This window comes from Caloenas nicobarica, chromosome 1 (genome assembly GCF_036013445.1).
Source record: "Caloenas nicobarica isolate bCalNic1 chromosome 1, bCalNic1.hap1, whole genome shotgun sequence".
Classification (NCBI taxonomy): domain Eukaryota; kingdom Metazoa; phylum Chordata; class Aves; order Columbiformes; family Columbidae; genus Caloenas; species Caloenas nicobarica.
The window spans coordinates 121063559-121083086 of record NC_088245.1 but is presented as its reverse complement, the minus strand read 5'-3'; the positions used below and the strand labels follow the sequence as shown (position 1 = coordinate 121083086).

At 40.7% G+C, this 19528-nt stretch overlaps 1 protein-coding gene across 2 annotated transcripts in view; it reads right to left on the bottom strand.

Moving 5' to 3' along the window:
* Positions 1-19528, bottom strand: part of DSCAM (DS cell adhesion molecule) — a 400267-nt gene that overhangs the window by 65559 nt on the left and 315180 nt on the right. For both annotated transcript variants that reach the window (XM_065635636.1, XM_065635626.1), the window contains exon 19: positions 11338-11471. In XM_065635636.1, the coding sequence (XP_065491708.1) occupies positions 11338-11471 (134 nt within the window). The remainder of the gene's footprint in view (positions 1-11337; positions 11472-19528) is intronic.

Sequence of the window (19528 nt, the reverse complement as noted above, 5' to 3'; positions counted from 1 at the left end):
AACACCATCACAGAATTGTTTACCGCGCTCTACATCAGGCCTTCGTTGCTCCTGGAGATGACGTTTTAGAGTCTCTTGGCGTGAAAAGTTATCCAGTAGTGGAGGCTATGACAAGTTGTTTCTAACCAGAAGCAAATTGGGTTAATATGAAATCAATACATTACTGTATTTATAAAGAGCGAACTTCAAGTTCTGCATCCCTGAATAGAGCAGACAGACCACTGATGTGCCCTCTCAGTGAACTCTCTAAAGATGTGAAACTGTGCCTGAGGTCATGGACTAGTTGTTTTCTCCAGGACTCCTGGGTTTTGCATTGCTTCCTTTCACAGATGGACAGACTGTTGGGGCTGCAAACGACCACCAGTCCTGGACCCGTTTTCAGTATAACTCTGGATGCCACTTTGGTCATATAATGGCTTCTGTTCATGTCTTGCTATTTTGGCTCATGTTTGGAAACATGACATCTATTTTTCACTCAGCATTATTGAAGAAAACTGTTGTAAACAGAAACTGTGCCCACAACAGAATGCAGCTTCCATACAAAATGTTATTTTTTTTTTTTTTATTTTTTTTTTTTTTTCTTAAATGCAGAACTGAAATGTTAGAAAATGAAAGACGGAAGTTTTGGAAGCAGCAGAGGCAGCTCCCTGTCTTCCCATCTGCAGGAAAAGCTTTCAAACCCATTTCCAGGATTTATGTCTGGAAGACAGCCTGCTGCCTGTACTTCCAGGTATACCATGCAGTCAAGAAATCTGTTACTTGGGAGCCACTGAGGTACACCTGCTCGTCCCTTTGCAGCAGCTCACAGAGAGTCCGTCAGCCTCCTCGGGCTCATGATCAGGGAAGCATCATGTCATGTCACAGGCTGGTGCCCACAGGAAGGTCAGGAGACCACCCCCTGGGCTGCCAGGAGTCCTTCTTTGTTGGCTCCAAAAAATCACCAGGTTTGTCCAAAGCATTTCAATCAACGCACAAATTGTACCACACCATCTGGTCCCAAGTGCTCTGTCCTTTATATGATACAGAAGGGAATGGAATGAGTTCAAACGTGCTGAAATACATGCAACTGACACCAAGGACTTATTGTTAGACTATATTGTTGTACCTGTATGTGAGACTAGGTAGTGAGACAAAACCACAGTTTTATGAAAAAATCAATATCAAATTTGTTTCAGTAGGGTTTTGTGAGGAGATCTTTTAAAAATCGTACAAGCCAGCACATCATCAGAATTAATTTCTACTCTGTCCCATCTCTCCTGAGATCTGCTCTATGACAAAAATAGGACAGGCAAAAAATGTAAAGTTGACAAAGTAATTAAAAGAATGAATGTGCTGTGTTCGGGAGCTGGTAACAAAGCTGTGAAATAACTATGAAAAAGCTGTAAACAGTAAATGCGGTATATTTAAAAAGACATATTTTAAATACTATTCAAAATAATTTTTTAAAATAACCCCATAATTATACACTAGTTCTGTGCTATATAAAGAACAAGAATTAATAAACATAAATATCCTCATGCTGTAAAAAGTACTGTATAGACACAGTGATAAACACTGCTTGTAGTACAAAAATCAATGAACATATCGTTTAAATTCAACCTTACAGATTCTGCTGACTCTAAGTAAGTTTCCACTCAATAGTAACTTCATCTACTTAGCCAACTTTTGTCAGTTACCTCTGTCCTTATTTAAAGAGACTTTCAGCATCTCTTTAATCATTAAAGCCTCTACAATGTGTAACAACAAATTGCATCTGGCTTATAATTGCTTTTCCTCTATTTTCCATGCCTTTTATTCAAGTCTTTAAAATGGGAGAGGAACCAGGGGTCAGAAAGTACCATGCAAGGCTGCCTCACATTGAGAATTTTGGGCACATCCCATGCAAAATCAAGACAAGACCTGAGTCTGCCTGAAAGAATGGTGTGGAAAATACCTGGATGCTGGGAAATCATGTCGGCTAATTCTTGCTCTTTAAAGATCTAGTCTAAGATGATTATATATACTTTCACGTCATCTAGTTTAAGATGCTTATCACCTGGTTTACAATAACCATGTATGGAGTAAACAAAGAGAAGGGAAGCTTTTGGAAGAAGATTCATCCAGCTTCTCCTAGACATTTAGCTTATTTCCTTTAATGAAAGAAAAGCCTTGATGACCCCAGAATCAGCATAGGTGTCTCTCTTCAAGATATCTAAAGTCAGGTGATCTGAATCCCCCCTTGAGTCTATAAATTAAAGAGATAGAGAAGAGATGACTCTCTTCTTTCACAGAGCAACTCCCAGAGCATCCTGTGTATACTTTTGATAGGATATCAGTAAGACATTATAAAGAATATCCTTCAGGTGTTTTTTGGAAGATTCTGCATGTTTTTGTGTTGGGAAGTGTATCTCAAACATATAGGACTTCATAAAAAACCATGATATTTGTCCTAAGTGTATTCCACTGGGACCTTATGAAAACTACGTAACCAGAGTCAGCAGGCTGCAGACTATGAATTTATGAAAGAGAAGAAGGAAACCTGGAGAAAAAGTCTAATTCACGCCACTTTTTCCACTGAACAGGAAAAAAACCCCATTGTAATGCACCCTGACTGGGGAATCTGACTATAGTTTTTCCCTCACTATGGTGCTCTACAGATTGACAGAAAAAAGTGCATAGAGATGCAAGAAACAGATTAATAGACTAGTCACTACTGCTGCTGCCACAGGACTGAGTAGACAGAATGTACCTGCGAACAGTGTCTTGTGCCATCATCATATGCTTGTTTAATTTGACAGCAGGTTAAACCATGTATTTTTTTTTCTTCCTGTTAGTGCATTTAAACCAAAAGCTAAAAAAAGCAACAAATCTAGAAGTCTTAAGAGTGTGTTTATCACAGAAAAAATAAGTATACTTTAAAGATCAGTCAGTTGACAGGGTCCTTAATAAAGGAGGTACCCAGGGAAGCTGAGAAGCTTCTGGACAATGTTGTAATGCCCATAGTCAGATCTGACCAGGCTATAAAATAGGGTCCCAGTTGAAGACCTCCTTTGAGTGGTCTTCTTGGAGCAGCAGGTCTGTGAACTGGAGCCCTCCCTTTAGACTGGGAGAACGTCTAAGGAGACTTCCCAGGACTGAGAGCACCTCACCTTCTCCTGTGGTGAGTGGTTACTTACTGGATATATCCTTGAATGAGTCCTGCCTAGCCCAGGCAAGTGTGAGCCCTTGCCTCACCCAGGCGAGTGAATATTTCTTGTGGGTACCCTGGAGTGAGAGGCCTCTGGTTTTGTTTCTTGTATGTGTGAACGTTGTGGAGTCTCATTATTCTTATGTTGTCATACCCCGATAATCTCCTCAACTGATATCTGAATCTGTATTTTATGTTGTCGAAGTGCTAAATAATTGTATAAACCCCGTTTCTAATTGGTTTATTTGCTACACTTTTCCAGCTAGAATAAAGTCTCTTTTGGAACTTGTTGTCTGCCTAAAATTGACTTTTGGGGTGCCCCTGTTACACTCCCCTTTGCTGGAGGGGTGGTGTGGGCAGCAGTAGTTTGTATCAATAACAGCGCTCACAAAGCTAATTGATGAATGCTTGGGTGGGGAAAGCTTGAGTGGCGTCATAGTTTTGGAAGAGGGGACCTGTTGTGACTGGGGGAAGCCAGAGCACTGCTGACTAGTAGAGCCCTTGCAGCATCAGTGATCAGACTGGGTATGCAGAGGGGCCCAGCAACTCAGCTCATAACTGCATGTGGTGATGAGAACTGGAGTCACACAACACAAAGAAGGAAGGACAGCAGGAGAACATGCTCAAACAGGTAGTGGAAGGTGGTGATCAGGATATTAGAAGGCTGGAAGTTGTGACCTCTGACAACACAAAAAAGACTCCTGTTCCACTTGCAGATCTGCAAATTCAGAGTGTGTATAACTCCCTAGACACTACTGAGGATGAACAAGACCCATCAGAGGATTCATCATGGCCATCTCAGTGTCTGCACAAAAGGAAAAAGGCATGTGATTGTTATAGGAGACTCCGTCCTGCAGTGGATGGAGGCACCAGTCTGCCAACCTGACCTAATATCTTGGGAGTTTTTGGTTTGACAGGTTTTAAGATCTGAGATGTGTGGATATATTGCCAAGGCTTATCAGCCCTTGGACTATTTTCCCTTGCTGCTTTTCCATGTAGGCACCAACAGTGTCAGAGTCAACGTGAACCATATCAAGAGTCATAACAGAGTTTCAGAGATGAGAGTGAAGAACAGGGGGCCCAGGTGGTGTCTCCTCAGACTTTCTGATGAGGGAGAAGGCTTGAGCAGAAGCGAGTCAATTGATGTTGCAGGGCTGGTCTAGCAGTCAGAGCTTTGTCTCCTACGACTATGGGACTGTGAGGGTTGAGACCTTATGGTTAAGGATCAGAAGACAGATCAATATTCATAGTACTAAGTGTCTGCTACAGATCTTGTGATCAAGATCAGAAGGTAGAAGAAGCTGTCTTCAATCAGCTGGAGAAAGCTTCACAAGCACACATCTTGGTACTCATGGGTGGCTTTTACCACACAGAATACTGCTGGAAGGGCAATTAGACTGGAAGCAAGCAACCTAGGTGATTTCCGGAGACTACTGAAGACCATTGCTTGATGTAGGTGATGATTGAACTGATCAGTAGAAATGATCTTTGAACCTGTTGCCCATGAACAAGGAAAAACTGGTTGAAGATGTGAAGGTCTATGACAGCATTGGCTGTTGTCACCATAAGACTGAAGTTCAAGATCCTAAGAGAAGCGATCCCATGGGAAACAGTCCTGAAGGGCAAAGAGGCTCAGAATAGCTGGCTAATCTTCAAGGACAAGCTCTTCAAAGAACAAGAATGGTCTGTTTCTGTGTAGGGAAATTTGAGCAAGCATGGCAGAAAGCCAGTATGGATGCACATGTAGATCCTGATTGAACTCAAACACCTTTTTGGGTTTTTTTGAGGACAAAAAGAAGGAAGGTTTCTTTGAGTACATCAGCAGCAAAAGGAAGGCTAAGGGGAATTTGGGCCCATTGCTCAATGAGGCAGGGTACTTAGTGAAAAGGAATTTTGAAAGAGCTAAAGTACTCAATTACTTTTTTGCCTCAGTTTTCACTGGTAAGGTTTGCCCTCGGGCCTCCAGGTCTCTGAACCTTCTTGAAGAGTATTTGGGAGCAAAGCTGTACTCACAGTAGAGGGAGATTGAATTAGGGAGCACTTAAGAATCAATTAGACATACAAAAGCTCATGATACCAGATGGGATGCATCTGAGGGTGCTGAAGGAAGTGTCTGCTGACATTGTGAGGCTGCTCTTGCCTGTATTTTAAAGGCAATGGCAATCAAAGGGGCTTCTGATCACTGGAGAAAGACAAATACCACACTCATCTTCAAGAACAGCAAGAGGGAGGATCCAGATAACTACAGGCTGGCCAACCTAATCTCGATACTGTGAGATGGGTAATCTAGCAAATCCTGCTAGATGCCATTTTTAAACCCAAGAAGGAGAGGAAGGAAGAGTTGACATGAATTCATCAAAGGCCAATCATGCTTCACCAACATGGTTGCTTTCAATGACAAGGTGACTGGCACTGTGGACAAGGAGAGGTCAGTGGTTGTCATATTCCTCGGCTTTGGCAAAGCTTTTGACCCAGTCTTCCACAGTCTTGTTATCATCAGACTGGTGAAATACAGGCTGAATAAGTGAACAATAAAACGGAAGGAGAATTGTCTGCACTGCTAGGCTCAGACTTGTGATCAGTTCTGCAAAGTTCAGCTGCAAGCCAGTAATTAGTAGTGTCCCTTGGGAATTTTCTGGGACAATACTGTTTAATAACTTCATTACTGATCTGAGAGATGGAAGAGGAGTGCACTGTCAGCAAGTTTGTGAATGGCCTGAAACTGGGGGTAATAGTTTATCTGCTGGAGAGCAGGGCTGTTGTTCAGGGGGATCTAGACAGGTTGGAGAAATGGGGTGACCAGAGTCTCATGGAGTTCAGAAAGAGCAAATATAAAGTCCTACATCTGGGACAGAATAACCCCCCACACTAGTACAGCCTGAGGGCAAACTGTCCAAGATGCAGCTCTGAAGAAATGCAGGTCTGGTACTAGCAGCTCTGCATTCATAAGTGTGTAGCCAGCAGGTCCAGGGACGTGATCCTTCCTCTCTACTCCGCACTTGTGAGACTGTGTCTAAGTACTCAGTCCAGTCTTGGGCCCTCTGGTATAAAAAAACCCCAGACATACTGGAGCAAGCACAGGGCAGGGCTGTCAGGGGATGGTCAGAAGGCTCAAGCACAGCGCATACCAACAAGGACAGGCTGAGACAGCTGTCTGTCAGCCTTGAGAGAAGGTTCAGGAGATATATGTCATCTCCATATACTTCATGAAAAGATACAGAGAAAATGGAGCCAAGCTCTGCTTGAAGCTGCAGGGTGGAAAAATTCTGATCAACTGGGAGAAAAAAAAATACTGTGAGGCCATGGTCAAATGTTGGAACTGAGGTCCAAAGGGACTGTGAGATCTCCATGCATGGAAGTGTGCAAGACTTTACTACACATGTCACTGAGCCACCTGATGTAATTAAACTCGCTTTGAGAAATGGGTGGGACCAGACAACCTTCAGAGGAACCTTCCAACCTAAATTCTGTTATTCTATGGAAATTTAAAAACGGAAATCCACTTGGCCAAAATATATATACAAAAACTGAAACCAAACACTAGTAGAGCTAATGAGCAACTGTCTGAGAAAAAGAAACACACTAGATTGCCACCAGGTCATTTCCTAAGTTAGACAGGAGAAAGGCTCCAATGAAACTCCTGTGATATTTTAGGCCATTGGCAGTACTGTCTGTCTTTAACATGCGAAAATTTTTTGTGCACAGTTGCCCAAATAAATTCTGCTTTTAGCTTTCACTGTCAGGCAATCAGTCAGTGATAGCGAGGTCATATTTTTTCACATCTTAATGTGAGCGGAATGAAGACAAGAACAAACTGACAATGTCCTGAAAAGGAAAATCACTGAGGAGAGTGGTCTCCAGTTATTATCCTTTTATAGTGCCGTTCTATATTCATGACTCCTTTCCATTAATCTCCAGGCATCCCATGGAGAAAACAGAAGACTGATGCAAAATTTAATGACCTGCTTTGTTGGAAACAGCAGGATAAGCTTGTTTATAATGTTTGGTCTCATCAGTGAATGACTGACCAATGGATCACCATCAACAAAACCCCAACAGCAACAACAACAATAATGACTGCACTTTTCTAATCAACAAGGCAAAACAGATTTTAACACGTTTATTTCTGAACGAGTGATGTCATACTGTTTGTTGACACCCAAATTACATAGTTAGTCTATACTTCTTCACCTCTTAACCTTTCTCTGCTTTCCCTGTCAGTTCTAACATTTTCTCAGCCCTTCCTGCACCAGGAAATTCTTCTTTTTAACCTTCATTCTCCCGCCTTCAGCACACACTGTGCTTCTTTCTGTGTTGCTCTTTACCTGTTCTGAGATTACAGTTTCCCGGGCTGGCTAGCCATTGAATGCTTTGTGTCATTTTGTGTCACAATGACCTTTTCTGGACACTTTCTGATATCTAGATTTTATTTAATCTAATCCCATTGCTTCCTCCTTATGTAGTGTACTGACCTGAATCCAACAAGAGGTCGTTCATGGTGGGTTTTGTTTTGTTTTGTTTTTTTCCCCCCAGAAATCACCTAAATCTCATTTTCTGTTGCCCTTTTAAAAGCACTAGCAATACACATACACAACCCAAGGCAGCAGGTGATGGAGCAGCCACCTAAGTCAGTTCCTTCCACAACCCCCGCACAGGAGCTGAACCACCCTAGTGTATTTGCCAGGATTCAAACCATGTGCAATGTCTATGGCACCACTGGGAAAACCTGCACTGACAGGATGGGATGGCAGCCTGCACTGCAGTGAATACACCACCTGTTGCTTCCCTGTGGCCTGGGTAGAATAAGTGTGATGAGCACCCTGCCAGTTTGCCGAGGGGTGAGCACACCTAGAAGGAAGCTGTCCAACATCGGACCATTACAGGTGGTTTTGAGAAGCTAACTCCTACAATGAATTGGACATGGATGTGGGAGGAAGCGGAGTCAAGAACTGTGGGAATGTGGGCTGTGAGTTAGTATAATAGATGATACTTATTTTAACTTAAATTCTGGTATGTTTTATTTCTTATGTTCGAAGAATGAAGGACCCATTACAAAATTTCTCTATTTTTTCCTATATTTGCAGAGTAAAAATAAAGTTCTTCCTAATAATGGCTATACAATAACATAGGTACAATAATTAAGCAGTATGACATTGGATGCTTGCTTGCCCTTCATCTTGGCTAGAGAATAGATTGCAGTGGAGAATAATTTCTATTTTTCACATATTAATCATATTTATGGTTTGAAATATCCCAGGCAAATATTGTGCTTGGAACTCAAAATATTTAAAATTCTTCTGTACAGGGGCAGAAGAAGTTTTAACAGCTGAACTTTGTAAAAAGTAGCAAATCTTCATGTTATAATATGTCAGGGTCATATGGGGGTTGTGCTTTGTAGTAAAAATATGCACAATAGGACCAATAGAGTTAATTTGTTTTCCTGTTGGCGACTTAAACATCAAAGCAGTGTTCTTCTATAAAGGACTGTCCTGCTAGCCTAAGTGTCTAAAATTTACTGTATTGACTTGTTCTCAGCATATACTTACTGCTTGTAAAATATAATCTGCAAACAATATAACCTTCCCGTAAGTCTACATTTACTGCTGTCCTTTTCTCTTTCTCTTCACTGATGCTTAAAGACTGAATGTGCCTTTCTGTTTAAATGTCAGACTTGTAGCAAAGTTCTTCTGCAACCAAGGCTTTGACTGAAAGAAGTCTGTTTGGAAAGTTTTTATAGCTCTATACCTCCAACTACAGCACTTGCTACTTATGGTGATGGAACAGATGACAAAGACACAGGTCTTCTATTTATTCCCCTCCTCGCCCTAATTTAGGACCACTTCCTCTATCAACTGTCTCTGCCAACAGTGAATCACACAAGAACTTCCTTAGTCTATATAGACTGTGTCTGCACAGGGGTGTTAGCATTCAAGCACATCTGCAGCAGACTTTTCTCATTGCAAAGCTGGCTCTGAATAAAATAACTTTTTAATTCAAAATCCTTTTAAGGATAAAAGATAACAAATAACTCAGTTAGAAATAAAGTTTGGGGAGTGCATCCTGTATTAGAAGTGTCCTGAGGTCTTGCACTTATTTAGAGATGTCCAAGCTGGCTTCTGGAAACTGACCACTGAGTGTGATTACCACCTCACTCACCGCAAAGGACTGAAAGAAGATTCGCTCTGTTAAGTCACAACTCATGCTGATCTGCAAAACACCAGCAAGAAGTGGTACAGGGACTGTCCTCATAGATACATATTGTGTATATATATATACACACATATGTGTATGTGCAAATATATAGCTATATGTACACACGTGCATATATCCCTTCATGCATGCAGGCAGCAACAGGATAACTACACATGCATGTGTTAACAGTTAACAGAAAACGTGAACGCTTCCAAGTGCCTCTACCTTGGGCTAAGCTGTATACTGATACCCTCACATCATGCCATAATGAACACCTCAATAATATAGAAGTAAAATTCAGTACAGGTCAAGACCAGCGAAGTAAGTAACTACTGTTGTCATTGTCCATCAATGAGGTACTCCAAAAGGTAACCATATAATCAACAGGCTTTAAAAATAATTTTGTATATGAGAGAACTGCATATTAGAGGAAAAAAAATAGCCAAGGATGTTTATTTTCCTGGTGATGTAAGCATACAAAAAAATGTTGCTCACAAAGCCTCAGGAACAAACACTGCAGCTTGGTGCATGGTAAGTAATGCAAGAGCCAGCAGCACCACCTGGTGTCCTCTCCAACCCCCCAGAGAAGCACTTGGTCCCCACTCGGACTAGAACCCAATCATCAAGGTTCAGTGCTGTAAACTCTGACCTCTTTGACCCACTCTGTGCCATAGAAATGTACGAACCATGATAGAAAAATCTCTGTGCAGTTTACATTTAAACGGTAGGCTCAAGATAGTTTGGTTTGCATGGCTAAAATTATTAAATTAATGGAGTTAGGAGTTAATAGCCCCAAACATAAAAGAAGCAAACCAACCCTTAGCTCTGGATGTGACTAATAAACCCTCTTTATAGTAGGATGCATGAGTTCAAGCATAGCCATCAACGGAAATGTCTGTTTTGCCCCGTCTCACCTTGACTACCTACAAAATTAGGTCACTTGCTGGAAGAGTGGGCTGGATGAGGCTGTGTCTGCCTACAGGTTCCCGTTCAGACCTACCCTCTGGCCTTCCTCTCTCTCAACCAGCTTTGAAAACAAGCCTGAGGCACTTTTGGAAATTTCCCTGTCAAACTCCTCCTACTTCTGGAACAATATTTTCCTTATCTATTAAACGAAGATTGCATTTTGCAACTTGCAATGCTACCTTTGATGGGAAGTCCTGCTTAAAAATTAGATCAAAATTGTGGGTAAAAACGAAATAAGTACTTTTTGCAATGTACATTGAAATAAATATGCATGGGTATTTACAAAGAGCAATTGGCTCTTGTGTTTAAAGACAGCTAGATTACTTTGTGATTCAGAGAGGGAGAAAGATAACTAATATTCAATTCAATTTTTTTCTTGTCACTTTCTCAGCAGGTAATAGCATGTGGACCTAGAGTGGGCAAACGCTCCAGGCATAAATAAGCTTATTCACAAGCAGATATGTTTGTTCATAAGTCATTACGTTCCTTCACACATGAATACTCAAGCCAAAAAGGCAGGAACTTAGATGAAAACATGTCTAAGTATGGGGATATAAGCAACATGCCTCCAGCTACAACAGGGCTCTTGCAGCTAGTCCTGTAAAAGGTAACTGAGTACATTCAACCCGCTCCCCCCCCCCAAAAAAAAACCCAAAAAACCAACTAAAAACACACAAAAAACACCCAAACCACAAAACAAACAAAATAAAAACAAAACCCCACAAAAACACCTTAAAAGAGACTCAATTTCAATTATGAGTTTTGAAATGATTTATGAGTTGGCACTGTGCAATAGGTCTTAAGCAGTGCAAAAGTTTGATAGGTGGGAAAAAACCAAAACTAACCTTCAGTCACCCCTGTAGCCCCAGAATCCTCCTTCACCCTGGCTTAGGGTGAACAAACAGCAGGAAAAGAAGCAGCAAGGAGAACACCAAGTACTGAGTATCTCCAAACACACTGTTTCAGCCCCAAATGGCAGTGCTGCCCGTCTGTGATTGCCCTGTGGGACTTACCGTGGGGTAGGGGTGTGAGCAGAAGACAGTGTATTTCCGAATGATGCCGTTCAGCTTGAGGGGAGGGAGCCAGGAGACGAAGACGGTGGAGGCTGAAGCCGCAGCTGCTTTAACACCAGCGGGGGGACCTGGAACTGGAAACCCAAGATGTGTTAGACCAGCCCAAGGCAGGCACTGGGTCATCCTAGTGTAATGGATGAGTAACAAGGAAAAGGGAAGCATGTCGCTTTGGTGACCATGTCTGTGTGGACAGAGACAGACACCTTGTGTTAGGAAGCAGCCTCCATGCTGCCCACGCCAGTGAAATTGCCAAACAATGTATTATTATAAATTGCCAATTTTGAACACGGAGCTAATGACAAATTATTATTCACTGTATAAATAACACGCATATGAACAGTTTAATGGACATACACAGTAGAGCTGTGAATTTAATGAAGTGGAGAGCAAATGAGCCGTAGTCTCTGATGTGACCCAAGTCTAGCTGGTGGTGTGATGTGTGAGTAGACATATGGCCACACAGTGTCCGTATCCCCAGCCTTGCCCTCAACAGCTCAGACCTCTATCTGGCACTGCAGTCTGTAAAAACATATCTATCTCTGTAATTACAGCAGCTATCTATATAAACCAGCAAAAATGGTCACAGAGAAAAAAACAACCAAACAGACAAAAAAAACCCCAAAAAACCCCCAAACCCAACCTCCTTTCTAAAATCACATGGAAAAAACTTCAGCCAGGGAATGCTAAAATCTTGGACATAACATTAACAATATTTTTTGCATGCTTGCTTTAATTTCGTGAGCATATGTTATTTTTCAAACACACCTTACACTGTCCAATGTTCTCCAACTTTGGAAGTGCTCTTATACTAATGCGAAAAACTTCACACTTGCTAGAATAACATACTACACATAAGCTTGTACTTAAACGAAATAGAAATGGCTGCATTTAACATTAGAATAAATTGTTTTAAAGCTTCCTGGAGAAGCAAAACAAAACAAAACAAAGCAAAATAAAACAGCACAACGAAATATTGTTAACAGGAAAATATTTAAAAATATTTTTTAAACCATAAAAACATATAATTTGGAATATATTTGTAATACTGCATGTGGAGAATATTCAAGTTAAATTATTGAAATAGATAAATCGTATTGGAAATTACTACATATAGTATTAAAGACAAAATGAAACATTTTGATAGATTCTTTTCTCTCCAGAACTTCTGGTTTATGATGAATTTTTTTTGGTCTCATTTCAAACAAAACAACCAAAATGTTAGAATTTCCAGTAGAACGACAGTTCCAGTGCTTGATCAGCTTTCTTAACTTCCACAGAAAAAGTTATTGCACAATACAGAGGGAAACCCCCTTGTCCAGCAAGCTGATCTTTATAGATGGATCCCTAATCTTGTTTCTACTGCATTTAAACAGGTAAATATTATGCTGCTACAAAACTTTGCCTATAAAGATAAGCCAGAAAACCTGGAGTCTAAATTTCCTTAGCTTTGTGGCTAGCTACTTCAGGTTGGAAAAACCACATAAGGAGAACTTCAATTTTATATTTGTACAGGTGTTTCTGGAAGATGTAAGAAAACTGACAGATAGGTTCCACTCAGTGTGACATTTCTGAATTTGCATTTTCTCTTTATAGTGTATTGAGAAAGCTAATAAGGCATCAAATGAGAATGTCATGATTATAATTGCATGCAAACCCAGCCCCTTGCTGCAAAGGAGTTAATTCAGTTAGCAATTCTATCCAATGCGGGGTAAATATTGATGCTTGACAGCATTCATTTTGTTATTTATACCTGGCTCATTAAAAATGCCATTTGTTCCCACTGCTGAAGAGTGAAAGCTAGCTCTCCAGGGTAATTACTTAACTCACGGGAGGATTCCTTTATGGTTAGTAATGTTTCCTGGAAATCACTGCAAATAGAGGTATGAGGTTAAAGTAATTTATTGTTAAATTAGGGTGTGATCTATAGGGACAGGTTCTGATGGTAATTGGTCATGGCTGTCAATCATTGAGTGATTAACTCAGAATTCATCTAGCATTTTCCAGTCAATTGACATATGTGGAAAACATTACTTGTCGTTAGACTGTTGTATTTCTGTCTGGTACACAGACCAGTAGAAAGAGGGGCTAGAAAGAAAGTTGAGAAGTCCTATGGTCAAATTTCTGAAGGTTTTCTAATCCAAGGACCCCTCTGCCTCATGGCGGAGGGGATAGAATTAGGCAACAGGTTTTGCAGTGATGTCAGAATTACACTGAATATTCATTATTAGTCCTCTTTTTGCTCTTTTGTCTTTGTTTGCTGGGTTGTGCATGTGGAAATGACTGTGTGTGGGGAAGTGTGTACTTTTCCTTAGCAAGAATTCTGCACACTGTCATCCGATGCCTTACAGACCACTACTGTCCTCTGTCCAGAGGGTAAAGTCATTGTTCAGACTCATCCCTTGGACCTAAACAAGATTATTATGAGTTAGCTCAGCATTAACTGAAAAATTTGCTATTAAACATGGGTTTCTTGAGTGTCTGAAGAAGTTGTGGTGGGGCAATGCGGTGCCTGCCTTATCTTGGAGAGGAAAAACTCCAGCCTTGCTCTGCTAACTTAAGCTATTTTCTCTCATTGTAATTGCATCCCATAGCCTTGCTAGCTTCAGTCGTTATGGGACAGCAGTATCACGAGACCTGGGCTGTCTTATGGAATTCTCCATGGTTCTTTATTTAGGACACTGATTCCCACAGATCCCAGAAAAAGCAAAATAAATGTGCGCGATACCATAGTTACTTTTTTCCACTATCACCAATGGTAAAATAATGGTAAGAAACCATAAGACAACCAGGGCTGAGCACAGGGAAGCCAAAGTCGGTTTCTAGCCAACTTTGCAACCTTCCAGGGAGTATATTTAGCAAATTTAAGAGCAAAGATGGCCTCATTCTCCAGCTAGCAAGGCTTTGAAAGACGCAGAAACAGCATGCTGCTTTCATGTGGAGGAGAACACTTTGCATTCATGACACTGCAAGTGAAATGCTAACGCAGAAAAGGCAATTATACTGATACGATTCATCTGGGAAACAGCATTTAGATATGCTGGATAATAAGAAGGAGCTCCAGGAACTTTCTCATTCCCCTTTTCATAAGCAGAGAGATTATCACTATTTTTCTTCACAATACTGAGCAGCAGGGAGGCAAATGCATAGAGCATGGTGCATTTAAGAGCAATATCACCAATATGTCAGAAAACTGAACTCTGCTCCGTAACAGGTTTTCAATTTTGCACTATTCTGCACTGTCTTATTGGCTGTCACACTAATGAAAAAAAAACAAAACAAAAGGAACTCTTGACTGTTGTCTTGGTTCATGTAGATATCTCACCTATAATGTAGATCTATGCTAGGACAAAATACGTTCACTTGTGCTGTCCACCCCTCATTCACACAGAACTGGCCTCATATTAGTCACACCATTTCTATCAAATCTTGCCAGTTTCACAAGGGGAACATTCATTTTTCTGTACCTTTTTTTTTATTAGTCAATGAGATAAAATTTGACTCCTCTGACAATAGAAAAAAAATGCATTAAGGAGTCATAAGGGGCAATTTTCCATCATAGCACCCAGGTGATGAACTGCACAACCATCATCACCACCTGAACAAGCCCAAGCAGAGCTCTGCTCCAAAGACTACTGAATGTGCACTTGATTTAATTTATGCTTATTCATTAGAAAAAAAAAATGTAAATCTTTGTCAGATGATATCGGTACATCTATCTCTCTCCTGCCAACTGTCAGGAACCTTTGTGTCCAGAGAGAGAAAGGAGAGGAGGAAAATCTCTCTGGATTCAGGCAGGGTCTTACAATGAGGCTGGCATAGGGGTTTAATATTTTTCCTCCTTCCCCCCTGCAGCTAGTCCCTCGCTGCAACTTTCCCCTTGCTTTGAACACCAACCTCTCTGGCAGAGGAGAGCTGTAAGAACAGCACTGCTGCACCGAGCAGAGTCTTCTTAGATATACAAACAGCCTTCCGTGCATAAGAATGAATTTTCTCAAAAGAAACTGGTACGAGAGAGAAACTTGCATCCTCCTGCATCACAGAAACCCCAGACGCAATCCCTGCCAGACACTCAGGAAAAAGCAGCCAGGCCAGGCCAAATCCCCAGTTGCAGGAGGCTCTTCCCTGGGAAGGGGCTATGGGGACCGTGTCCTCTGCTGGTCAGTTCTGTCCGAGGTCAGAGGAGCTGCTGCTGCCCAAAGTGCCAGGTCACGTGTCGGGCACGTAAGGGGAGCAAGTTCATTGTCGCAACTGCAGTTGTCTAATATTGCATTTGCAGTGCAGACACAGAGAGGGAATTTGTCAACCCCCTATCACTACACAGTGGAACTGCTTTCAAAACTGTACTTTGAACACAGCAAGAATTTGAAGAACTACTTTAATTTTTAATGATTTAGTAAAAGGTGAAGAGGACAATCTGCTTATTAAAAACTGTAAAGTGGAAAGGGTGGGGGACAAAACCGCAATGAATTCCTAAAAATTGGACATTTCTGCTTGGCTTATTTTTATGCAAGCAGGAATTTCAAGAAGAGCAGTTTCTTTTTTTTTTTTTTTTCTGTAGGCTAATGGCAGGGGGCAGAGTGGGGGGGAAACTAGGCAAAACCCATAAATATGACAACATTGAAAGGAAAGCTCATTTCCTATTTTTTGCAAGAGCTGCTCCCATTTCCTAAGCTGATCAGCAGCACTGCCTGACCTCTGGTGTCTAAAATCAGTATCAAACATTATAAGAAATCAAAGCTGCAATTCATTTCATACAGGCTGACTGCTTTACTCTTTGCATTAGTCTTATTTTGCCACATTAGAGATTTCAGGCCTGCTAAAGAAATTTTGGCCTGATGTCTTTTAAGCCGAACACCAACAGAGAAGTCAACGGGAGACAGCAATCTGCCTTTCAACAGCAGCAATGGAACACCCTGCACCACTGATTTTATAAAGAAAAGTTTCCCCAAAAGTAAAAGAACTTAAAAGAAAAAGAACTTAATGCTGTGATGTGGCCTCATAATAATACTGGGGAAGGTTTGGAAGCCACTTTAAAATATCTCAGATTTACAGATTTTATTAGAGTGGAATATCTTGTGTCATAATATTAACCATAGAGGGTCTGGGAGAAGACATATAACATTTCTAGATCTAAGCTCTGTAGAGCTCACAATTATTTGTATTACACATGCTGAGAGAGTGTTCAAACTAACTTTAGGGCAGGATCTTTTAGGGACATTGAAATTAATCTTACTGAATAATCCTCTATAGGAGTCTCTTTTCCTTAGAAAATTAGAAAATTCTGTTCTTTCTGAGGAATGAGGCATCTGTTAGATACATATAGTATGGCAATGTGAAGGTTCTTTTCCCCTTTAACTTCCAGAGCCTTATGGATGTTTAAACGCAGGACTTTGTTTTTGGCTTATGTTTAACTACAGCCCTTCACTCTAAACCTTTGCTACCTTTAATAAAAAGTTGTGAAGCTGAAACAAAACATGAAATGAATGTATTTTCTGGAAACACCTATCAGTTTAGTTTTCTGGACAAAAGATTTAATGAGTGGAACCACTGCAAGGCATTAGAAAACATCTGAAAAGGTTAGTCACTCTGCCTCGGGGCGAATTATAGCTGAACTGCCAGGAGGATTAAAGATGAGAGATGATTCTTTGCACAGTAGCCAAATACGGTCAAAGCCTATGTGCCTCCCACATCTCAGGGCCTGTCTGATCTCAGAAAGGGAGAGAGGAAAAGAGACACAAAGAATTAGGGAAAAGCAAACTAGGAAGAGGTGGGTTAAAGTGGGTTGGGTGGGAAAGAAAAAATATGCATGTTGGGCTTCCAGTGTTTCAGAACTGTTGCAAACTGGAGACAGATCATAGGAGATGAATGGGTATATGTGTGGGGGGAGGGAGCAATGGACAGAGTAACCCTTCGGATAGGAAATACTGTTATCAAACAGCAAGTTATCCATTGCTCTCCCTGGTCAGCAGGATAGAGGGAAGTACTCAAATCATTTCGCAGCAAGAGAGATTGCATTATGGCGGATCCTTTACTGGTACAGAATACTTAGGGGGGCTACGGAGTCCTCATCACCATAAGTTTTTCAGGAAAGGTTAGTAAATATCACCAGTGTCCAAGATGTATCTCATCCTCTTTAGAGCAGAGGTGAGGTGTCAGCAGCCTTTCAGGAGCAGTACACCACGTTTTTGTTGTCCCCAGTGAGAGACAGAGGTACCATTGGCACCACCTCTGATCAAATCCAAAAGCTGATGGAACCTCACACACAAACAAAATGTTGTCTGCACCCAGCCAGGCAAGTTTTGGTAGCTTGCAGGTCCCATCAAGTTTTTAACTCAACAGAAACATGGTATTCCAAAACAGCCATTCTGACTTCTCCAGCATATGCACCATGAAGTGCTGACCCCGGGGTTGCCTCTACAGGTTGGCTTTTCAGGGATTTCTTGCAGAATGATCCTTGTTGTCCCTCAACACTGGACTGGCTGGCCAATTTGACACATAAGGTAGCAGGCTGAAATGCTGCTCAAAGGCACATTCTTGCTGTCCTCAGGGGTGCTCTGACATGAACTGTATCACCGTGAGACCAGCTTTTCCCTGAGCTCCTGGAGCAGTGTGGGACAATCTTCCTGCCAGCTACTGGCTTAAGTCCCAGTCCCAAGGTTCTGGAGTGAGAACATCTCTGTTCAGAGAGTATTCAAGGAAAAGTTGCCATGCTGAGATCTGCTTGACAAAAAGTAACTTGAAAATGCAGCACAAGATCTTACAGTTCTTTTCTTTTTTAGATTTTTCTTTGAAATAAAATCATCTACCTCTAAGCACTGGGTGTCTCAAGAGCATCTGACTCAGGACCTAGGGGCTCCAAAGTAGTTGTTAAAGGACTTTAGGGTGGGATCAGAATGACCTAACATTCAATGTTTAAGACACACAAGTCTATAGCTGAACACATTGTCCTTGACAGTTTCAGATTTGGTGTGGTATCTTGAGACAATTTTAAACAAAGCCATTATTGCAAGCCAATGCAGGATCTCAGTGATATCTACATCTAGGAAGTCCAGGAAGTAGACCTACATTAAACCAACATTGCTATATGCCTAAATTTCCTCAAATTTCTCAGCTATAAGACATTCACTTTTTCTGCTGTTAATTCAGCTTTGATCGAAGTAATGGAAGGTGTTAAGCACATGAAAATAGAATGAGGAACAAATACCTCATTTGATAATGTAAAAGAAAATTTTAGAAGTCCAATTTTCATTTATAATTCATGCTCTGGATATAACTGCAGTTGGGACCAGCTGACCTAACAATGTATGTAAATTTTAGAACTTATGTACATTTTAGTAATGTAAATTTAGTAATGTAAATTTTAGTGACTTAATTTTTTATTGGGAAAAATTAATAACATCTATCAAGTCATTTTTTTAATTGGCAAAAAGCACCAAATGTTCATCAGGTCAGTTAATTTACTGAAGCTACTCTCTTGGCACTTTTGTAAATCGCATTAAAAATAAAAAAAATGACAAATATATTCATATATTCATGAATGACCAGTAAACTGGATAAATAATAAAGAAAGATCCGTTGACTAATTTCCTTGAAAAAGCATTGCATAACTCACAGGAGAATTTAGCAATCAAACATTATTCAAGTAACTTCATTGCTAGGACTGTGTGCATTTTTATTTCTGCCAAAAAATTATTGGTTCAGATTTTCAAATACATTTAGGGATCTAAAGATGCATTTGTGCATCTCACGGGCTTTTTCAAGGCATTTAACAGGCTAGGGACGAAACTCTCCCTGAATCGAAATTCTGGTCTTTGAGAAATAGATGAGTATGTGGCATCCTCCTGAGGCAAACTAAAGTAATTCCCACAGTTAAAGTTACAGGAAAGTCATTATGAAATCTCTTGTGTGTGATTAAAATTTTCTTAAACTTTCGGCATTAGGACTTAAATTTTGTCTATGAACAGAGGCAAGAGATTTTTGTTCTTCATTTTGCTTTTGAGGGAAGAGGTGTTTGGAATTTTTTTTTTTCTTTTTCTTTTTTTTTTAATATACGGGAAAAAATCTTAGAAGCATGTAAGTTGTATAAGATCATCCCAGAATAGTCTCTCCTCTTTTCCCCATTTTCAGTCAC